The 23392-nt window shown below is 34.6% G+C and overlaps 1 protein-coding gene across 6 annotated transcripts in view; it reads left to right on the top strand.

The window, feature by feature from the left end:
- AKAP9 (A-kinase anchoring protein 9) overlaps positions 1 to 23392 on the top strand; it is a 153217-nt gene that overhangs the window by 17951 nt on the left and 111874 nt on the right. For 5 of the 6 annotated variants that reach the window (XM_081243401.1, XM_081243399.1, XM_081243398.1 and 2 more), the window contains exons 2-7: positions 4276 to 4530; positions 12308 to 12352; positions 18232 to 18285; positions 18655 to 18825; positions 19607 to 19762; positions 20395 to 20592. In XM_081243401.1, the coding sequence (XP_081099527.1) occupies positions 4276 to 4530; positions 12308 to 12352; positions 18232 to 18285; positions 18655 to 18825; positions 19607 to 19762; positions 20395 to 20592 (879 nt within the window). The remainder of the gene's footprint in view (positions 1 to 4275; positions 4531 to 12307; positions 12353 to 18231; positions 18286 to 18654; positions 18826 to 19606; positions 19763 to 20394; positions 20593 to 23392) is intronic. The other variant, XM_081243400.1, reaches the window with a different exon arrangement.

The following is a 23392-nucleotide window of genomic DNA, read 5'->3' as shown; positions in this document are numbered from 1 at the left end:
GGACTGTTGAGTTTACAAAATTGTACACTAACTTTTACCTTGTTTCTCACAACTCAATGAAATATTAGGCTGGCTTAGACTAAAAGATCCTACTGTTAAGACAGTGTATTTCGACTCATGTCTAGCTTTGTGCCTGGCACATAAACACCTGATGAACTCTCAAGACACAAAACAAATTCCAGTTAGTACTTTTATTGAAGTGACATTATAAAAACTTGACATTTTTTTACAGCATTAAAAAAAATTCCTTGTTTTATTGAGAATGATCATTTATAAATAAATATTGAGTTTATGAAATAAATTATTAGTCATTTTTATTTAATTATTTATTCGTGTTCTGGTCAGGGTAAGACATTTGCTTGAGATCTGAATTAGTTTTGAAAGACAAGGGTATATGGACATATCTTTCCAGTAAATCTTGCAGCTATTTCCGTGCCTGCATATGTTAACATTTTTATAATTGGCTTCCAAATGACAAACACAGATGTCTGTAGTCTGAATTTCCAGCATGTTTTAGAATAAATGTTTTTCCAGTAATTTAAAATGTACCATTGCAGTATCAAATGATTAGCTAATTGAATAGTTTCTGATTTTTGCTTATCTGCCAGCTTGCCATTTTTCAGGTTTAAAATAAAAATAGATAGCTATTTATGATGTGATTTACGATGTGATTTTGTTCCTTTTCTCATGTTTTTACAAAACAGAACTCTTCCTAAAAAGCTATTATGGGCATTGTTTTTCTGAGAATTTAATTTTGTCATTTGCTTAGTTTTTCTGTTTATTTGTTTTGCCTAGTGGGGTAGAGAGATTATGGTGAGAGGGAATATTTTATGTTTTAATTCATTTAATTGCCACTTTGAATTCTGAGACCATGGAACTTTTTTAGATAGTGGAATTAGATATGCCAGTTTATCATCTTAGTTCTTAGGTTCTGTGGAACAGTGCTTAAAATTATTGCTTAATGTTAACTTTTCTATAAAAGGTATGTTATCTTTTTCACTCATCATGTATTTATTGAGTACTGTTCTAGATTTTGAATATATAGCAGTGAACAAAAGTTCTTACATTCATGGAGTTTACCTTCTGGTTAATTGTTCTGAAAAAATAATATGACTTCATGTAATCAATAACATAGGCCTAAAACAATGTCTTGGTAATTTTATGTCCTTAGAAGTGATTAATTCTAAACACTGTAATTGAACTATTCTCTCTCTTTTTTTTTTTTTTTTTAACAGCTGCGTTGCATCTTCTTTGCAGCGCGCAGGCTTTCTCTAGTTGCAGCGAGCAGGGGCTACTCTTCACTGTGGTGTGTGGGCTTCTCATTGCAGTGCCTTCTCTTGTTGCAGAGCACAGGCTCTAGGCCTGCGGGCTTCAGTAGTTGTGGCACACAGCCTTCGTAGTTGTGGCTCGTGGGCTTTAGAGCGCAGGCTCAGTAGTTGTGGCGCATGGACTTAGTTGCTCTGCGGCATGTGGGATCTTCCTGGACCAGGGCTCGAACCCTTGTCCCCTGCATTGTCAGGCAGTTTCTTAACCACTGCGCCACCAAGGAAGTCCCTATTCTACTTTTTTTTTTTTTTTTTTGCGGTACGCGGGCCTCTCACTGTTGTGGTCTCTCCCGTTGCGGAGCACAGGCTCCGGACGCGCAGGCTCAGCGGCCATGGCTCACGGGCCCAGCTGCTCTGCGGCATGTGGGATCTTCCCGGACTGGGGCACGAACCCGTGTCCCCTGCATCGGCAGGAGGACTCTCAACCACTGCGCCACCAGGGAAGCCCCCCATTCTACTTTTTATTCCATATCTATTATTAACCTTTTCATTGGGTTCATTTAATAATGGATACTGTTGTCTCAGGCAACAGGTTTTTTGTTTTTTTTTTTAATCAGTCTTTTTATAGTACAGGATTTTAGTTTTCTCTTTTGTTATGTATTTGTACATATAAATAAATATTAAATATAAATTATATATCCTAACAGAGTTGGAATTTTAAACAAAATCTTCATCATTGTCCTGATATCCTCTGCTGTCTGAATATATTTTTAAATCTTAAGAATGTCATTAACATTTTTTTGCTTTTGCATTCTTTCTGAGGGATCGATTTAAAATGATGTCCCTAGACTTTTGATTCTATTTACAGATAATATATAATAGTGTTTCAGTTGGTTTATTTTTAAGAATGAATTTGCTCTCCAAAGTAGTTTAAATGCATTCCAGCAGCTTAATAATGTACAGATAGAGGCAACTGGTCTTGCATCTGTTCCTTAAGCAGATAGTAGAATAACTGACTAGTTGCTGATCAACTGGGGAAGAAATTTAAATGTGATATATTTTTATATAGCAAGGTCAGTGATTAGATATTTCTGACATTAATTAGACACCTTTATTAAGTAAACAATACATATCTATAAACTTTTCTTCATTTACAGCAGACAAAAGTATAATATATGCTGTATGTTATTCTATAGATTCTAGTACTTGTCACATATTTTGATAGTTAATGATATCAATATCATCAAGATTGCTTTAATCCTTCATATCATAAGACATTTACTGGCCGTCTTTGTAATTGGTCTAATTTATATATTAATATGTTTGTATATTTCCTCTGTTTCCTCTTTTTAAGGCACAAAGGGCTTATACCTGCTCTTATGCTTTTGTTTCTCTCAGAATGACTGAGTTCAAATTAAATTTAGGAATTGGTAGTTAATAGTTGCTTCATATAAAATTTGGAAAATTTATGCACCAAAAAGGAAATTTCAAGTGAGCATAAGGAAAAATACCTGTAATCCTAAATCCAGAGACAGACCAAAATTGTTATGGTTATATTCTTCCAGAATTTATCCATGCCTCTGTGTAGAATGTTATTAAAATTTAAGATAGGTATAATTGTTGAAGGCTGTGAGCCTGAGGCCTGCCTTATCTTTGTTAAAAGAGATGCACTTAATTTTCCTTTTACTAAAAAAGGTTATATTGCAATATTATACCTAATGTTGTATATAAACATTTACTATTAATAATGGTTTACATTAATATTTTTAATATTAATAATGGTTTGCATTAGTATTATTTTAATTGAATTAATCTAGTGTTGCCCAAAATATGTTATCCATACTTCTGATATAGGTAGTGATGAGATATTTTAGGTGATATCCTGATCCAGTATTAAATAACAGTGGATAGTATTGTAAAAAAAAAGCTATTACTTTTCCAGGTTTCTTACAAGCCAAAAGTCTGATACTTATAGATCCTTAGCACCCCTCTAACACTTCCCTGTTTCTTTTAGAACCATCAGCAATATATCTAGCTAAAATTTTAATAATACAGTTTTATTTTTCATTGTGTTCATTTTTGGTTTTTTTTTTTTTTTTTTTTTTTTTTTTTTTGTGGCACGTGGGCCTCTCACTGTTGCGGCCCCTCCCGCTGCGGAGCACAGACTCCGGACGCACATGCTCAGCGGCCATGGCTCATGGGCCCAGCTACCCCGCGGCATGTGGGATCCTCCTGGACCGGGGCACGATCCTGCGTCTCCCCCATCGGCAGGCGGACTCTCAACCACTGCGCCACCAGGGAAGCCCTCATTTTTGTTTTTATTTTTAAAAAAATGACAAGTGATACTTTTAATTTATGTCAAGGATAGAAAGTATCCTTTTAAAATAAATTTAAATAAGAAAAGTACACTAGTTAAAACATATTAAGTAACTGGTAAGTTTAGGTGACACTAGGATATGGCAAAAATCCTGATGATGGTATGCAAATGATTAAGGGCTAGGAGGCTCTACTGTTTGATACTGAAAATATTTATAATTTTTTCCATTATAAACAAGTCTGCATTGATCATTTGTATAGCTAAAGCTTTTTGCATGAAATAATTACATTTACTAATATACGTAAGTGGAAGTCACAGAAATTCCGCAAAGCAAATGCATTTAGAGCTCCTATGTTTTCATATAATCTCATATCCAGAGATTATACTCTCACTAAACAGTGAATGAGAATGCCTGTTTTTTATTCTACCCAACGCTGGGCTAATTTTTTTTTCTTTAGACATGATATTTTCAGTTCTTCTCAACATTTGAACAGCATTCATTCAGAAATACCTAGTTTCTTTGCAATTCAGTAGTCATTCTTGTGTTAAACACAGTAACCATTGTCCATTATTTTGTCATCATTTTAGTGATGGGTTGATCTTTTAAAGAAAGTGACTCCAAATCTACTTTTTTCTTAATGCTGATAAAGAAAAATTATCTTTGACAATAACGATGATTTTTTTTTTCTGTAGCTTGCCAAGTTTCGACAAAGGAAAGCTCAATCTGATGGGCAGAATCCTAAGAAGCAGAAAAAAAAGAGGAAAACTTCAAGTAGTAAACATGACATGTCAGCATACCATGCTGTGAATATTGAGCAATCACAGAGTGATGAAATGTGCACAAATAGTTCTCAGAGATTAGGATCAGCTGTGAGTCCTGAATCCACAATAATGAGAACTCTACACAGTGGAGAAATAGTTAAACATGACCAGGTCTTCTCTGTTGAAGTAAGTATTCATCCAGATTTTTAAATACTAGCATTCTAAGTGTAAAGTTGTAATGGCAACACTCATTAGCACCCTATGCGATTTTTGTGAGCTTGATTTAACAAACACTTATTGAGCAGCTGTATTACGCCAAAGATTGAGCACCAAGGATACCAAGATAAATATGACAGTCTCTATCCTTGAAAGTCACTCTAGTGGGGAAGGTGGATGTAAGATAGGCTGTGTACCTTGATTAGAGAGAGCCATGCTAGCAACAATGCACATGGTGTCCTAAAGTACCATGATTTGGGGGAATGCCCAAATCAGTCTTGTGTGTGTTATTTGGGAAAGTTTCCAGGAAGAGAACCAAGTCTTGAGGTGTACATTAGAGTTAGCTAGAGGCAAAGAAGTAGGGCAGACAACCTCCATGCTAAAGAATCAGCATTCTCAAAGACATGAAACAGTGTGATGTGATTTGGAAACCTTAAGTAGTTTAGTTTTAAACGGATCTCAAAGTGATCAGGATAGGTTGGTGGTAATGGTGAACAGAGGGAGGCTGTACCTGGCCCATAGAAAGTTTTCCTCAATAAATGCTAATTTTCTTCCTCCCATTAATGATGGAATTTTCAAGAATAAGGAGATGAGGGAGAAGTTAAGAGTGGATTGGGTGGTGGGTGGGATGGTGGAGCTACCAACTAAGACCAGGAGTAGAGAACAATGCCATACTTAGGAGGAAGAGTGTTGTACAAGGCAAAAAATGATCATTTGGATTGTGCCCTGGAATATTTAGGTAGAAATAGGATTTAGATATATAGAGATTTGAGCTTTAGTCAAGAGTCAAAGATGTCATAGAGATTTGCTATTCATCATAAAAGTGGATCTGAGTTTTTCCTTCTTAGAGTTTTTTGAGCATTTTGGATATATAGATTAATGTTTTTTATCAACTTTGGGAAGTTTTCAACCATTATATCTTTGAATATTCTTTCTGACCCTTTCCTCTCCTTCTGAGTCTCCCTTATTCATATGTTAGTATGTTTGTTGCACAGGTCTTTGATGATCTGTTCATTTTTTAAAAATTCTTTTTTCTTTTTCTCAGACTGGATAATTACAGTTGAACTATGTTGAAGTTTGCTCTGATTCTTCTTCCTCCTCAGATCTCCTGTTAAGCCCCTCTAGTGAATTTTACATTTCAGTTATTTTACTTTTAACTCCAGAATTTCTCTTTGGTTCTTTTATAAATTCTTTCTTTTTTTATATTCCCTATTTGGCGAGGCATTGTTCTTATAATTTTCTTTAGTTTTTTAGACATTATTTCCTTCATTTATTTGACTTTTTAAAAAATAGCTAATTTAAAATCTTTGTCTGTTAAGTCCAATATCTATGGTTCCTCAGGGACAGTTTCTACTGACTACTGTTTTTCTTGTGTATGGGCCATACTTTACTTTTTCTTTGTGTATTTGTAATTTTTTAAATATTTATTTATTTATTTTTGGCTGCATTGGTTTTCTTTGCTGCAAGTGGGCTTTCTCTAGTTGCAAAGAACGGGCTACTCTTCATTGCGGTGTGCAGGCTTCTCACTGCAGTGGCTTCTCTTGTTGCGTAGCACAGGCTCTAAGCACACGGGCTTCAGTAGTTGTGGCTCGTGGGCTCTAGAGTGCAGGCTCAGTAGTTGTGGCACATGGGCTTAGTTGCTCCACGGCATTTGGGATCTTCCCGGGCCAGCGCTTGAACCCATGTCCCCTGCATTGGCAGGTGAATTCTTAACCACTGCGCCACCAGGGAAGCCCTGTATTTGTAACTTTTTGTTGAAATATAGATCTTTTGTATAATACAATATAGTAACCATGGTGCTTGATTTGATTTGAAGATGTTTTTATTTTCATTTTCTGCCTAACAAATCAATACTTGGGCTTTCACTGGAATTTTAGCATTTCAAGTACAGTGTCTTGTTCACCATTTTATCCTCAGTAGCACAGTTCTTAGTACACAATATGCATTTAATCAATAGCCATTTAAAAGAATAAGTAAGTGAGCGAACCATAAGGACTTGCATCATGAAAGTGGGTTTTTTTGGTGGTTTTTATTTATTTATTTATTTTTTGGCCACACTGGGTCTTCATTGCTGCGCACAGGCTTTCTCTAGTTGTGGTGAGTGGGGGCTACTCTTCGTTGCAGTGCACAGGCTTCTCATTGCAGTGGCTTCTCTTGTTGCTGAACACAGGCTCTAGGCACACAGGCTTCAGTAGTTTCAGCATGCAGGCTCAGTAGTTGCAGCATGCAGGCTCAGTAGTTGTGGCACATGCGGCCCAGAGTGTGCAGACTTCAGTAGTTGCAGCACACAGGCTCTAGAGCACACGGGCTTCAGTAGTTGTGGTGCGCAGGCTCAGTAGTTGTGGCACATGGGCTCAGTTGCCCGTGGCATGTGGTATCTTCCCGGACCAGAGATCGAACCGATGTCCCCTGCATTGGCAGGTGGATTCTTAACCACTGGACCATCTGGGAAGTCCCATGAAAGTGTTTTAGATTTAAAAGAGGGCCACATAAGTTCGGAACCACTGCTACAGGATTTTAGAATAGGAGTAAGCTTATTTCTGTTCCTGGCATCATTACTACATCAGAGAGGAGGTTGACTGGGAACTTGATCTTGAGTGCTGAATAAAATTTCCGTAAGTGTAGATGAGAAAGGAGACAGTGATGCTTCCTGTTTGGTTTTTTTTTCGATTTTTGCTTTTTTTGTTTGTTTGGTTGGGGTTTTTTTGTTTTTTGTTTCTGTTAATTTTTTTGAGCTCATTGGACAGGTACTTTATTATCTTTCCCCATTTTGGAGGAGTACTTCTCAGACTTCCATGTATATACAGATCACATGTGGGATCTTTTTAAAATGTAGATTCTGATTCAGCAGGTCTGGGTGGGGCCCATGAATCAGCTTTTTTTAAATTTTTAATGTTTTTAAATTGAAATATAGTTGATTTACAATGTTGAGTTAGTTTCTGGTGTACAGCAAAGTGATTCAGTTATAAGTATATATACATATACTTATGTATATATATGCATCCATATATATGTATATATACTTATTCAGATTCTTTTCCATTAGGGTTTATTACAAGATATAGAACATAGTTCCATGTGCTATACAGTAGGATCTTGTTGTTTATCTATTTTATATATAGTAGATTGTATCTGCTAATCCCAGAGTTCTAATTTATCACTCCCTGCCTTCCTCTTTGGTAACCATAAGTTTGTTTTCTACGTCTGAGTTTGTTTCTATTTTGTAAATAAGTTCATTTGTGTCATTTTTTTTTAGATTCCACATGTAAGTTATATCATATGATGTTTGTCTTTCTCTGTTTGACTTACTTCACTTACTGTGATAATCTCTAAGTCCTTGTATGTTGCTGCAAATGGCATTATTTCTTTTTTATGGCTGAGTAATATTCCATTTTATTTTTATATATATGTATATATCACATCTTCTTTATCCATTCATCTGTCGATGGACACTTAGGTTGTTTCTGTGTCTTAGCTATTGTAAATAGTACTGCTATGAACATTGGGGTGCATGTATCTTTTCCAATTAGAGTTTTCTCCATATATATGCCCAGGAGGGGAATTGCTGGATCATATGATAATCATATGAGTATTATGTTGGCTGTGAGTTTGTGATAAATAACTTTTATTATGTTGAGATATGTTCCCTCTATACCAACTTTAGTAAGAGTTTTTAATCATGAATGGATATTTCACAAAAGTAAACTCAAAATGGATTAAAGACCTAAATATAAGACTGGATACTATAAAACTCTTAGAGGAAAACATAGGCAGAACACTCTTTGGCATAAATTGCAGCAATATCTTTTTCGACCCGTCTCCTAGAGTAATGGAAATAAAAAGAAAAATAAACACCTAATTAAACCCAAAAGCTTTTGCACAGCAAAGGAAACCATAAACAAAATGAAAAGATGATGCACAGAATAGGAGAAAATATTTGCAAGTGATGTGACCGACAGTGGATTAATCTCCAAAACTTACAAACAGCTCATATGGCTTAATATAAAAGAAAAACCAACCCAATCAAAAAATGGGCAGAAGACCTATATACACATTTTACCAAAGAAGATATACAGGTGGCCAAGAGGCACGTGAAAAGATGCTCAACATCGCTAATTATTAGAGAAATGCAAATCAAAACTACAATGAGATACCACCTCACACCAGTCAGAATGGCCATCATCACAAAGTCTACAAACAATAAATGCTGGAGAGGGTGTGGAGAAAAGGGAACCCTCCTGTTACTGGTGGGAATATAAATTGGTATAGCCACTATGAAGAACAGTATGGAGGTTCCTTAAAAAACTAAAAATAGGGCTTCCCTGGTGGCACAGTGGTTGAGAGTCTGCCTGCCGATGCAGGGGACACGGGTTCGTGCCCCGGTCCGGGAAGATCCCACATGCCGCGGAGCGGCTGGGCCCAGGAGCCATGGCCACTGAGCCTGCGCGTCCGGAGCCTGTGCTCCGCAACGGGAGAGGCCACAACAGTGAGAGGCGCGCGTACCGCAAAAAAACAAACAAACAAACAAAAAAAAACTAAAAATAGAGCTAACATATGATCCAGTAATCCCACTCCTGAGCATATATCTGGAGAAAACCATGGTTCAAAAGGGTACATGCACCCCAGTGTTCATTGCAGTGCTGTTTACAATAGCTAAGACATGGAAACAGTCTAAATATCCATTGACAGCTGAATGGATAAAGAAGATGTGGTACATATATACAATGGAATATTACTCAGCCATTAAGAAGAATGATGGATGGACCTAGAGTCTTTCATACAGAGTGAAGTAAGTCAGAGAAAGACAAATATCATATGATATTGTTTATATGTGAAATCTAAAAAAATGATACAAATGAACTAATTTACAAAACAGGAAACAGACTCACAGACTTAGAGAATGAATTTATGGTTACCAGGGGAAGAGTGGGGGGAGGGATAGATTGGGAGTTTGAGATTAACATGTACACACTGCTATATTTAAAATAGATAACCCTATTAGAATTTTTTAATGTTTCTTTACGTGTATACACAGGATAATTTTATAGATGTAAACATTATGTTTAATTGTATTCAATAACATGAACACAAAAGTAAAATAAACAAAATAATAAAACATAAAATAAAATAGATAACCAACAAGGACCTACTGTATAGCACATCAAATTCTGCTTAGTAGTCTGTAATAACCTAAATGGGAAAAGAACTTGAAAAAGAATAGATACATGTGTATGTATAACTGAATCACTTTGCTGTACACCTGAAACTAACACAACATTGTTAATCAACTATACTCCAATATAAAATAAAATTTTTAAAATTTTTAAAGAAGAATGGATGTTGCATTTTATCAAATGCTTTTTCTGCATCTATTGAGATGATCATGTGGTTTTTGTCTTTTCTTCTGTTGATGTGGTGTATCACATTGATTGATTTGCATATGTTGAACCATCCTTGTGAACCTCAGATGAATCCAGCTTAATCATGGTGTATGATCCTTTTTAATGTGTTGGTGGATTTGGTTTGCTAATATTTTGTGGAGGATTTTCGCATCTATATTCATCAAAGATATTGTAACTTTCTTTTTTTGTGGTATCTTTGTCTGGTTTGGGTATCAAGGTGATAGTGGCTTCATACAATGACTTTAGGAGTTTTCCCTCCCCTTTAATCTTTTGGAAGAATTTGAGTAGGATTGATATAAGTTCTTCTTTGTATGTTTAGTAATCCCCCAGTAAAGCCATCCAGTTCTGGACTTTTGTTTGAAGGGAGTTTTTTAAAATTACAGATTGTGTTTCACTTGTAGTGATCAGTCTGTTCAAATTCTCTATTTCTTCTTGATTCAGTTTTGGTGGGCTGTATGTTTCTAGAAACTGGTCCATTTCTTCTAGGTTGTCCAATTTGTTGGCACATAATTGTTCATAGTATTCTCTTACATTTTTTTGTATTTCTGTGGTATCGGTTGTTATTTCTTCTCTTTCATTTCTTATTTTATTTTGGTCCTCTTTTCTTCTTGGTGAGCCCTGCCAGAGGTTTGTCAATTTTGTCCTTTCAAAACACCAGCTCTTCGTTTCAGTGATTATTTCTATTGTTTTTTTTTTCTTTTTATTATTTTTTTTAATTTTAGTTTTTTTGCGGTACGAGGGCCTCTCACTGTTGTGGCCTCTCCCGTTGCGGAGCACAGGCTCCGGACGTGCAGGCTCAGTGGCCATGGCCCACAGGCCCAGCCGCTCCGTGGCATGTGGGATCTTCCCAGACCGGGGCACAAACCCGTATCCCCTGCATCGGCAGGCGGACTCTCAACCACTGCGTCACCAGGGAAGCCCTCTATTGTTTTTTAAATCTCTGTTTTATTTATTTCCTCTCTGATCTTTATTATTTCCTTCCTTCTGCTGACTTTAGGTTTTGCTTTTTCTTCTTCTAATTCTTTTAGGTGGTAGGTTAGGTTGTTGATTTGAGAAATTTCTTGTTTTTTGAGTAAGTACTGTGTCACTATGAACTTACCTCTTAGGACTGCTTTTGCTGCATCTCATAGCTTTTGTATGGTTGTGTTTTCATTGTCATGTGTCTCAAGGTATTTTTTAAATTTCATTGTTGAGCCATTAGTTTTTTAGTAGCAAATTGTTTAGTCTCCCTGTAATCATTTTTTCTCATTTTTCTCTTTGCAGTTGACTTCTACTTTCATGCTGTTGTGATCAAAAAAGATGCTTGAAATAATTTCTATCCTTTTAAATTTGTTTAGGCTTGCCACGTGTCCTAGTATGTGGTCTATCCCAGGGAATATTGCATGTGCGCTTGAAAAGAATGTAGTCTGTTTTGGGGGGCTGTAATGTCCTGAAAATATCAATTGAGTCTAACTGTTCTATTGTGTCATTTATGATCTCTGTTGCTTTATTGATTTTCTGTCTGGAAGATCTGTCCATTGATGTCAGAGGGGTGTTAAAGTCTCCTATTATTATTATATTTCCATCAGTTTCTCCCTTTATGTCCGTTAGTATTTGTTTTATGTAGGTGCTTCTATATTGGGTTCATATATGGTTCATATTTGTTGAGTGAAAAAATGAAATATCTGGGTCTCTTTTCTCACTTGTAAAATTAGATTCTTAGATTTGATGAGAGCGTGTGAACAGTGAAAGCAGTGAAAATTTAGGTTTCCTCTTTGACTCTTCCTAGTACTTCTAAGCTGAGGGAAGCTTAGAAAAGCCACTCACTTCATACCCAAATCCCAGGGATGTAAGGATGAAGCAAGAATGTCTTTGAAAGTTTTTTGTAAGCTGCAACAGTGTTAATAACAACAGAGGTTGGTAATTTTCTAGAAGTTGTTGCTACTTTTCTAGCACCAAAATTTGATGATTCTTCATTTTAAAGAAATTGAACTTTTTGGAGTAACAATTTAAGACTTTATTTTATTTAAAAGAGATGTAAGAATTAGAGGGATGATATCTTTTTTGGTGCTTTTGTCTTACAAATGATTTGTAGTATATAAAAGACCCTGTGTGAAAGTACTTCTTGATACTTTTATATTTAGAAAACTGCCTAGTGATAAATTTTAGATGTGTTATTTAGCCATTGTGATACATAATCAGTGGAATTTTTAAAGAATTTAATAATTTTTTGCCTGTTTTTTAGTAATATTTTTTGAGTATTCTATCATAAGTTACCAGTAGTAATGGGCTAATAAAGTACAATATTTGGAGAGGGGACGCAGTAGAAAGCCTTTAATATAATCAGTTTTTACTTTCTGTTTTAGCCGGAAAGTGAAATTTCAACCACGGCAGATGATTATAGTTCAGAGGTAAGGATAAGTAACACTGTGATTGACATTTCTTTTTTTTTTGAAATTATTGTTGATTATTAATACTTTATTACTTGTAACTCACATGCTTTATGTTTTTATAAATATAAGAATATAGCACAGTATGATGTAATGTAAATGACCTAGAAAACCTGAAGTTTATATTTTTCTGACATATCTTTTTTCAGATTATTAACTAAAGTCTTAAATCTGTTTGAATAAGTTGGTCCTTAATTAGATTGAGGCCTTGTTTTAGTTTCTAAGAAAGTGTTTGAAATTGGGTTTCTAGGATACATGATATAAGGTATCCATATTTAACACAGTAAACATTTCATATTATAGGGTATTTTATTTTGTGTAATGCTTTTTACAACTGCTTGAATTCTAGTTAATTACATAAATTCATTTATTGAAATTAATGTTACAGTAGTGATTTTTAATTTAGGTGTTAAAAGCTAACGTGGGCATTGGACACTTTAGGAAATACCTTCTTTATGTGTTAATAAATATATGTCATTTTATCTTTTTCTTATTTTTTTCTTATTCTTTTAGATATGATTGTCATTTTTTTTTGGTCCAGTATTTGAGGACATGGAAAACTTACTTACTTTGAATGGTTCAACAACTCAGTGTATTCTATAAGTTTTGATTTATTGTAGATGTCTAATAGGAAAGAAAACTTCATGTACTTAAATGAACTTATTACTGTTTTGGATTGCTAATGGGAGTGAAAACTTTTACACTTCAAAAGTTTAATGTGTTTAAAAGCTGGGAATATACTTATTAGTGATCTGGTCAGGGAAATAATTAACCAATGTTAAATAAATAAATTAGTACCCAGTTTAGGCTACATAAATTTGCCTTTATGGGAAGTATCTCAGTTTAAAATTACAGCTTGCAATTCAGAGAATCTGCCCTTGTGACTTTAAATTTGGGACTTAGATATTAAAACATTGCTTTTCTCTTCCATAATACCTTAATTCTTAGAGCTTGTCTTTCTTGATTGAAGTTTAAGATGGTTTGGCACTTGAACTACTGGTAACTTTCGGGCAGCCCTGGATTCCACAAGTGCATTTTTTTTTTCTTTATACCAAAGTGAATTTTTTTTATAATCTAAGTGGCTACAGATCAGACCATCTAATACATGCCTGTGAAATTTGGTTCAAATTTATATTTTAAATTTTTATTGTGATACCTAGTAAATATGATGCATTTCAAAATGAGGTACAAATAATTTTAAATATAAGTCCTACAGATAAAAGTTAAAGCATGTTGTCCAGGTCTTCCCTGGTGGTTCAGTGGTTAAGAAGCTGTCCTGACAATGCACACGGGTTCAAGCCCAGGTCTGGGAAGATCCCACGTGTCGTGGAGCAACTAAGCCCATGTGGAGCAACTAAGCCCATGCGCCACAACTACTGAGCCTGTGCTTTAGAGCCCGCAAGCCACAACTATTGAGCCCGCATGCCACAACTACTGAAGCCCGTGTGCCTAAAGCCCATACTGTGCCACAAAGAGAAGCTACCGCAATGAGAAGCCCTCGTGCTGCAACTAGAGAAAGCTTGCGCTCAGTGGTGAAGACCCAATGCAGCCAAAAATAAATAAATTTATTTTTTTTAAGTGTAATACAAATCTTAAAAAAAACAAAAAAACATGTTGTCCATGATTTAACAATAAGAAATATATTTTACATATATGTGTATTTAATTTTATATATTTATGTATGTATTACATATATGTGTATAGTTGTATACATGAATAATTGTGCACATGAGTAATATATACATATTCATACATACATATTTTTTGAAACCAAACTTTCAGGAAAAGATACTTTACTATGTGACCAGTCCTCTGATACTTCTTCTTTCTAACACTGGTCACAAAAACTCAATTGATTAGCTGATTTATAAGTTGAAAAAATTAGTGATTTAGAAGGTTACGTTGAAAGATAATTATGAAATAATCTTTGACAGATTTGACCAGATTTGAATCATAATCCTTCTAATATTATCCATTTTGGGCCTAGTTTCATAATGGATTATACTTTGAGAAATTTACATATTTTACTATGTGTATAGAAAATAGTATAAAATTGATAGTCTGTGAAATATTTGATGATGTCTCATCAAGATTGCTAAAATGGGTACGGCTTCAATCCATGATACTCTGGACTAGTTTTGGGTCTTTAGCTACTTGATTTAATGACATTGGACTGGTTTGACTGAGCTAGAATTTCAGGGGACTTCTAAGCCATATTCACAGTCTTAGGAGGCAGAAAAATGTTCAGTAGGTCAAATTTATAAACCAAAGAATACACAACATGGTAAATCAACTATATTTCAATAAAAATAAAAAAATTAACAAGGAGTAAATCTCACACTGTAGTACTCTTCATATTAGAACTCTTAAGGGACCTCTAAAATGAAATTCCTTTCTAGGCAACACATATAACTTCACTACAAATAACAGATTTGTGAAGTATAAAACAGTCTTGGCTGCTCTGGTTTGCATTTGAATATTCTTAAAATTTCAAACTTACATGGTTTTAATCATAAGACACATAATTATCTTGTATTTTGTCTAAATATCACTGTCATTTTTCTGGTACATAGGGAAATAAGGTGATGTAAAAGAGAAGGGGCTTTGGAGCCAGAAAGTCCTATTTTCAAATTTCAGCTTATTCACCTCTGAGCAGGATGAATTTGGACACATCACTTAAACTCTGAAATACAGTTTCCTTACCTGTAAAATGGGGGAAATAATATCTATACCACAGGGTAGTTTTGAGGGTTATTTGGTAATTTTAGTATGATGTTTGATATATAAAAAACAATCAGCAAAGCTTGTGGGTTTTTTTACTGTGCTTCACTAGATGTATGCTTTTCTTCACACTAAGTTTATATGAAACTAATGAGTGATGAGAATTCTTTTAACAGTTTATTCTCAGAAGGATTTCAGATTCTGATTCTATGTTTTATTAGCAATTAGTTTAGAAATTTTATTTTGATAGATACGGTATGTGCTTAATGTTCTTGACTTCTGTGGCTAGTATACCCCTTGGATTAAAAAATGAATTCAGGTCTAGAAAGGATTAGTCAGATAATTTTATCCTGTGATCTCCCTAAGATCTGTTCTGTATAAAAATATATCCAATTATGTATACTAGAGAAATCAGACTAAATAAAAAATACCCTTCTTACGAGTTAATTTAAATTATACAGAATCTTTTTAGTTCTTGGTGAAGGGACGTTTCATATCTAGAATACCATATTTACATAAAATATTTTTATCGATACCATTAGAGCAGGGTTATTTGGGGAAAGTTGGAAATGCTACAGGCAACATACAGAGATAAGTAAATAAATATGCTTTGCTATGTATAGAAAGATGAAATGATAGTAGGGCTTACAGTCTTTTTATGGACTTCAACTGATTATTCAGAACTTCTTAACCAAGTCACTTACAGGACTCACGACATTTATGAAGTGACTGGCTGGAGTTGGAGACATAGCCTATAGCCAGCCATTAAGTAACGTAAAATTAGCTTTTCAACTTGACTTGGGTTTCTTTCTTTCTTCTTTTTAACTTCACCTTATTTTCATTTTCTCCCTCCCTGTCTTCAGCTTATATACTGAAGGTGTACAACATGGTGCTTGATACTTAACTTTGACTTTGAATGAATGATCTTAACTTCATTAGTTTCTTGGCTCTAATTCTAGGAGTCAGCTAGGCACACTGAACTCCTATAATTTTTATGAACTTTATGAACTATTAGATTCTTCTTATTTTTTATTAAAACATCCATTATTAATATTTTTGTACATACTGCCAAATTAAGTATAATAAGGATAAGGTGTTAATCATAAATAAAGAGTGAGTTGTTCTTCTGTGTTTTTGAACTGATGTCCACTGAAAGGAAAAGTTTTTGTGTGAAGAACATTTTATGATTATAAAATAAGAGTCATCTTTCCTCTGATTCTTTCTGAACAGCAGTATTTTTAGGAGATGATACTTACTCTACAGAACATTTTAAAATTTAGAATGTACCTTATTTGTACTTTCCCAAATCTTCAAGTTGTCTACATAGATTGAGTAAATTATGAATTCAAAAAGACTATATTAGTATAGCCTAAAGGTTAAATAACTTTGAAAAATGCCACAGTAAAGAACGACATAAGGAAAAGTTAAGGTTTCTTCAGTTGGAGGAGTCTGTTCATCCAATCTTCATGTTTCAAGCTATTAATGTGCCTTCATATTATGGTTTACCAAGTATTGTGTTAAAACGCTAGTGTAAGAAGATGAGATAAATGCTCTACCTGTTAGGTATCAGTGAAGTAATTATCTAGATTAAAAAATATAATCATTTATTGCTAACTATTAATGATCCTAATATTCTGTTGAGTGTTTCTTTTCTAACTTTGAAATATAGTTTAGTTCTGGTGTATAATCTCTTATTACCTATTTACATGATATTAAATTTTTAAGAACTGTTAATATTGACAAGATTTTAATGTTTATTATAATAACAAGTTTTGAAAACAGTCATGTAGTATTTTAAGAAGCCAATACATATGACTTGCTCAAGTGTAAAATGTGCTCAACTTAGAGAAAAGTTAAGCTGAATGTTGGCTATTTAATGTGTTAGATTCAATTATTATAAATAGATAACTAATTTATGTAAGTGATATCATCACCACTTAAAGGAATATCCTTTGCTTAATATGATATTTGAAAATATTCATAAAATCCATTTCATTATACTGTTACCCTAAAGGAAAAGTTTAGTAGATGTTTATCAAAGTGCTTCATTTCAAAATCAAGAAAAGCTAATTGAAATTTAGAATTTAATTTGAAAGTTATTGCAAGTGACTTTATTAATAATCTTAATAGAGTTAGTATTGCTGTGTTTTAATAGTTTTCACAAATTCTAATAATGTGTTGCCATAAAGGTGAAATTTTTTTTAACTTTAAGCTTTGTTTTTTGAAATTATCCTTGGGAGAAAAAAAAGGAATCAAACTCTGGAAAGAACTCTTAATTAGGATCTTCACTTTTTAAAGTGTTGTGATCCATATCAACCTAATCCTAATTCTAAGTTATTCTATTCTATGTATTTCAACAGTAAAAACTTCATTATCTTGGATTCTGTTAACACAGAATTGTGAGAAATTAAACATAAACAGGAATGAAGTTCACTTGTTTGCTGTTAGGGGGAAGGAAGGTATTATTGAGTAGATTAATTGATCTGAAATTAATCTCCCACCAGGGCAACCCCAGAGACATATTCTGCCAACCTCCTGCGTCCTACCACAAAATGTCTGTGATAGAGACACCTGTATTCTGGAAAATCTCCACATCTGTCAGGGTTGGCATGGCTATCATAGTACCCTCAGGGGAAAGTTCTTGGGGGAGTTTTCCTCGGCTCTTGACATCTCCTCCTACTTCTTCACCTGCTTGCCAACCTTCAATAGATTTACATCAGTAAACAGTTTTACTTTAAAATGAATAGGGCTTAATCAAAAAACAATTATTTAAATGATTTTAAGGCAGTGTTTTGTAGAGGAGGATCTTGTAACTAGAGGTTTATAGTTATTCTTAAGACAAAAGAGAAACTGTACTTAGAACCTTAATTCACTTAAATGAAAATGTATAGCACAGTGTCTTTTGCATTGTAAGAACTCAAATGTATGAGGAATTCTTTGGCATTTAAAATGGTCATAATGTCTTTTAGATGTTTAAATTTAATCACTATATCTGTTTTTGCCAATGAGGCATTTTCCTTAGGCATAAGAAAAGCATGAATACAGTTAGCACAAATATAATTGTTAGCTTTAAATAAAATTCTAAAACCATAATATTTCAGGAAATTGTTTTTATACAGGTAAATGGTTGCAGTTTTGTGGCGAGAACAGGAAAGCCTACAAATTTATTAAGGGTACAGTATTTAAAACTACTCATTATACTAATTTTTTATTCTATTTAAAACCATTGGATTACTAACAAAGCTTTTTCCTGTATGTACTTCTTTCAGTGTGTGATTTCTAAATGCTTTTAATGTGTAACAAAACAAAATTATCCACCTTTTGTTATAAAACTCAATTGTAACAGAATTTGCAGATATCTTGTTTTTGCTCTTGAGGTATATATATATCACATTAGCAACAATGTAGGTTGTCATGCCAGTAAACTCCCAAGTGATGAGTGATGTTTTAAATTAGACTTTGCTGTAGGATTCAGATTTTGAATCCCTTTTCCTGAGGGAATGTTGCCAGTACTGAATTATTAAAAATCTGGATTGGTTTAGGAAGAAGAATTTGGTGTTGATGATTCTTATTCTGAACACGGAGCACAGTACAATCAGACCCACCTAGAGATGATGGAAAATGAATTGGCTGGGAAACAACATGAGATTGAAGAGCTAAACAGAGAACTAGAAGAAATGAGGGCCACCTGTGGGACTGAAGGACTGAAGCAGGTGTGTTTACCTTATGTGGCTTTTGGTTTGTTACAAAACAAAAATAGGAAATTTTAATGATAGTAGAGGTACATTCTTTAAAGATGGGTTTTTTAAATGGTGACTTCAAGTCACCTCATTATATTTGTCCTTATACATATCATAAACAACATCGCTTAAAACTAGTCCATTAACAAGGCTAATATAATGAGATCTTTTTTTTAACTTTATGAGATAGCTAGTCTGACATCACTTCAGTAGGGATAGATGTTTTTGTAAGCAGCCTGAGAGAAAATTATGTTGCATACCACATCAGTCAATATATTGACTTAAACTCATTAAAAATGTCAGCCAATCTTTGTAAGTAACTTCTTGTGGTTAAAATGACATCTGTTGTTTGTGGCAGTCAGTTATGAAAACAAGGTGAAATAAGACATTGATGAGGATGACAATATATTTCAGTTTCATCTTCTTTAGAAACAAGGCTTAAACATGCCTATGATGGTAATGCCTACAAACATTGGAGCATCCCTAAATATAAAGACACTTGTCCTTCTAGAAGTAGATATATGGATAAGTCAAATCTGATGTATTTTGTTCCCTAGTTCAGATGGTTTTTTAAAAGTTGATGTGGAAGTAAAACTAATTCCCGCAAGATAATAGCTTTCAAGTATGCTTACAGATTGTGATAATTCTGCCAATGCATTTTGAATATCATATTTTTGAAGAAGTTAGCTGTACTAATATTTAATTTTGTTAAAAAATCAAATATAGCACGTTTAATTTTCACTGATTTTTTTAGTTGCAAGAATTTGAAGCTGCCATTAAACAGAGAGATGGCATCATAACCCAACTCACTGCTAATTTACAACAAGCTAGAAGAGAAAAGGATGAGACAATGAGAGAATTTTTAGAGTTGACAGAACAGAGTCAAAAATTACAGATTCAATTCCAGCATGTAAGTATTACTAATAGAATAAAATTTATTAAATTTTTAGGAATGAATTTAAAATTTTTTTCTTATATTTTCCAGAACAAATAAATATTTAAAAGCCATTTGCTTTTTATGTATTATTTTGAAAAAACTAGTAAATACTTCTTATGTTAACCAGGAATTTAATTTGTACTTCTTGAGTGGTTTTGTGCTATTATTTTCTTTTCCTCATCTGTATTTTAAAATCTTTTAAGTCCGATAAGGTGGATTTTTGCAGAAATTAACCTGTAGTTACATCCAACCTTTGTCAACCCTGGTATGATTTTATTTTAGTTAGGTTCTGAAATGGTAACTAGACTGAATATATTCCACTTACCTTTAATTAGAGCCATAGGAATCTGATTGTATTAATTAAGGTTTCTGTTGATGAGTAACAGAAAATAATTTTAGATAAGGGAGGAATTTATCAGCTTAGGTAATGTACTCATACTCATCTGATCAGCTATGGCGGCATGTTTGCTGGGGTCTCAAGCCTGTGAATCCAGTACAGTTCCCAGAGAGCAACTATGAGCCGAGTAACACCCCCCAAAGAATGTCTTTTCCTTAGTGTACTCACTTAAGAATTTAATACTTTGGGGTTTCTTTCTATTTTCAAGTTACAGGCTAGTGAAACTCTGAGAAACAGCACTCATAGTAGCACAGCTGCAGATTTACTACAAGCCAAACAACAGATCCTCACTCATCAGCAACAGCTGGAAGAACAAGACCATCTGTTAGAAGATTATCACAAAAAGAAAGAAGACTTCAAAATGCAAATTAGTTTCTTGCAAGAGAAAATTAGAGCATATGAAATGGTATGTTTAAGGAAGTCAACCAATGTGCATCAACTTTACAATTAACTTTAAAGTTTTTTATCCTAGTGTTTATCTTTTTGTTACACACATGAATCAGAAAGTTTCATAATTAAGAAAGTTCTTTAAGCATGTAAGATAATTTATTTCAAAAGCAGTTGGGAGTCTTTCAGTAATAGGTTTTAAGATTATACTCATTGGGACTTCCCTGGTGGTCCAGTGGGTAAGAATCCACACTCCCAATGCAGGCAGCCCACGTATGATCTAGGTCCCACATGCATGCCGCAACTGAGAGCCCACATGCTGCAGCTAAACATGCCGCAGCTAAACATGCCACAACGAAGATCTCGAGTGCCACAACTAAGACTTGGCGCAGCCTAAATAAATAAATAAATATTTGTGTGGGGGGGTAATACTCATTACTGACTTCTTTGAAAGTGATCAGCCTATGTTAAATTGAGTTCTCCAGAGAATCTACATTTATAACCAGAACTTCTGTGCTTTTTTTCTTTTACATCTAGAGATGTTTCTACTCATTTTAGCCATGGTTATGAAATTCTGAAAATATTTTCATGGCAAAATGAAGTTTCATGGATTTTAATTAGAAAAAAATACAGATTCTCTTTATTCATGGTAGTTATGTGTTATAAAGTTGCCTGGAACACTTATTCAGTGCTCCCAGGGGATATATATACACATACATACATACATGCACACACAAATACATATCATATAGATTTTTTTGGCTCTTTCCACTATATTTTATTTTTTAATTTTATTGAAGTATATTGGATTTACAGTGTTGTGCATATCATATAGATTATAATATTAAATCCTAAGAAAACATCCTGGTAGATTATATTTTGTTTAATTTTCAAAAGAGAAATGAGGGTTAGAAGTGTTAACTGACTTGCCTAAGGGTGCCTTCCCCACAAGTAGTTGCCAGAATTGGGATTCCAACCCTATTGGACTGACCCAGAGCCAGAATTTCTTGCAGTACGCTCTGCTACCCCCTACCATCTCCATTCTCATGGTCTCCATGCTTGTCCTCTCCATATGAGAGCTTAAACAAAAAAGCATTGTGCTCACCTTGCTTGATGCCAGTTGGAATCATGCATGCCATGAAACTCAATTTTTTTAATTAATTTATTTTTGGCTGCTTTGGGTCTTCGTTGCTGCACATGGGCTTTCTCTAGTTGTGGCGAGCAGGGGCTACTCTTTGTTGTGGCGTGCAGGCTTCTCATTGCGGTGGCTTCTCTTGCTGTGGAGCATGGGCTCTAGGCACGTGGGCTCCAGTAGTTGTGGCACATGGGCTCAGTAGTTGTGGCTTGTAGGCTCTAGAGCGCAGGCTCAGTAGTTACGGTGCATGGGCTTAGTTGTTCTGCGGCATGTGGGATCTTCCCGACCAGGGCTTGAAGCTGTGTCCCCTGCATTGGCAGGTGGATTCTTAACCACTGCACCACCAGGAAAGTCCCAGCAACTCAAATTTTTTACCACTCTGTGCACTTTTTCAAATGACTGTGAGTATTGATTTCAGGGTTATATGTAAATTTAAGCAAGTAAGCAAATTCACAGATATGAAATCTTTGAATAATGAGGGCAGACTATACATATAATACAGTACTTTTTATAAACTTAGGAGGTTCTTCTGCAAAATGTTGAGAAATTGTCAAAACAAGACTATCGTTTGGATAATAATAAAAGTATTAGGTAGCATTTATTTTTGTTTACTTGGTACCAGGCAATATTCAAAGCATCATACACATACTAACTCATTGAATCATCACACCAACCTTATGAGGTAGAGATACCATTATCACCTCCATTTTACAGATGAGGACATCAGAGCAAAGCAAGATGAAGTAAATTGCCCAGACATACAGGTAATAAATTGGTAGAGCCAGATTTCAAATCTAGGTGGTATGATTCCAGAGACTGTCTCTAGCAAAGCAAGATGAAGTAAATTACCCAGATATACAGGTAATAAATTGGTAGAGCCAGATTTCAAATCTAGGTAGTATGATTCCAGAGACTGTCTCTAAGGAAAATAGGAAATGTACAATATTAATATACTGAAATTATGAAATGGACATGCTTTACAACCAAGGTAATTTAAAAATCATATTGTAGATGTTTACAGAACACTTGTTTTGCATCATGCTCTTGCAAGAGATAGTGATGTTTAAATGTGCTTTTTTCTTCACTGGAACTCATGGTTTAGTAGGCATGTATGCAAGACACCACAAAACAAGGCTAAGTATGGTTAAAAAGTGCTTTGAGGGCTTCCCTGGTGGCGCAGTGGTTGAGAGTCCGCCTGCCGATGCAGGGGACACGGGTTCGTGCCCTGGTCTGGGAAGATCCCACATGCCGCGGAGCAGCTGGGCCCGTGAGCCATGGCTGTTGAGCCTGTGCGTCCGGAGCCTGTGCTCCGCAACGGGAGAGGCCACAACAGTGAGAGGCCCATGTAACGCAAAAAAATAAAAAATAAAAAATAAAAAAATAAAAAAAAATAAAAAAATAAAATAAAAAAAAAAAAAAGTGCTTTGAAAATTCTTAGTAAGTGTGGCTTCATAAGGGAAGTGATTCAGGGTAGGCTTTAGCTGGAAGGTGATATTTGAGGTAAGTCTGTATATTGGAACAATCCCCTTTTAATTGTACTTTGTTTTCTCCCTAACTGGTGTAATATATGGCACATAGCAGCTACTCAATACTAATTTGGTAAGTAAGTGAATAAATTATGAATCTGAACTGATGAGATGGGGAGGACATTTTAGAGAGGGTGGAGTATGCATAAAGACCGAGG

The sequence above is a fragment of the Mesoplodon bidens genome (assembly GCF_964165515.1).
Source record: "Mesoplodon bidens genome assembly, chromosome: 9".
NCBI classification, from domain to species: Eukaryota; Metazoa; Chordata; class Mammalia; order Artiodactyla; family Ziphiidae; genus Mesoplodon; species Mesoplodon bidens.
The sequence above is the reverse complement of the archived record's forward strand: the minus strand, read 5'-3'. Positions and strand labels throughout refer to the sequence as shown.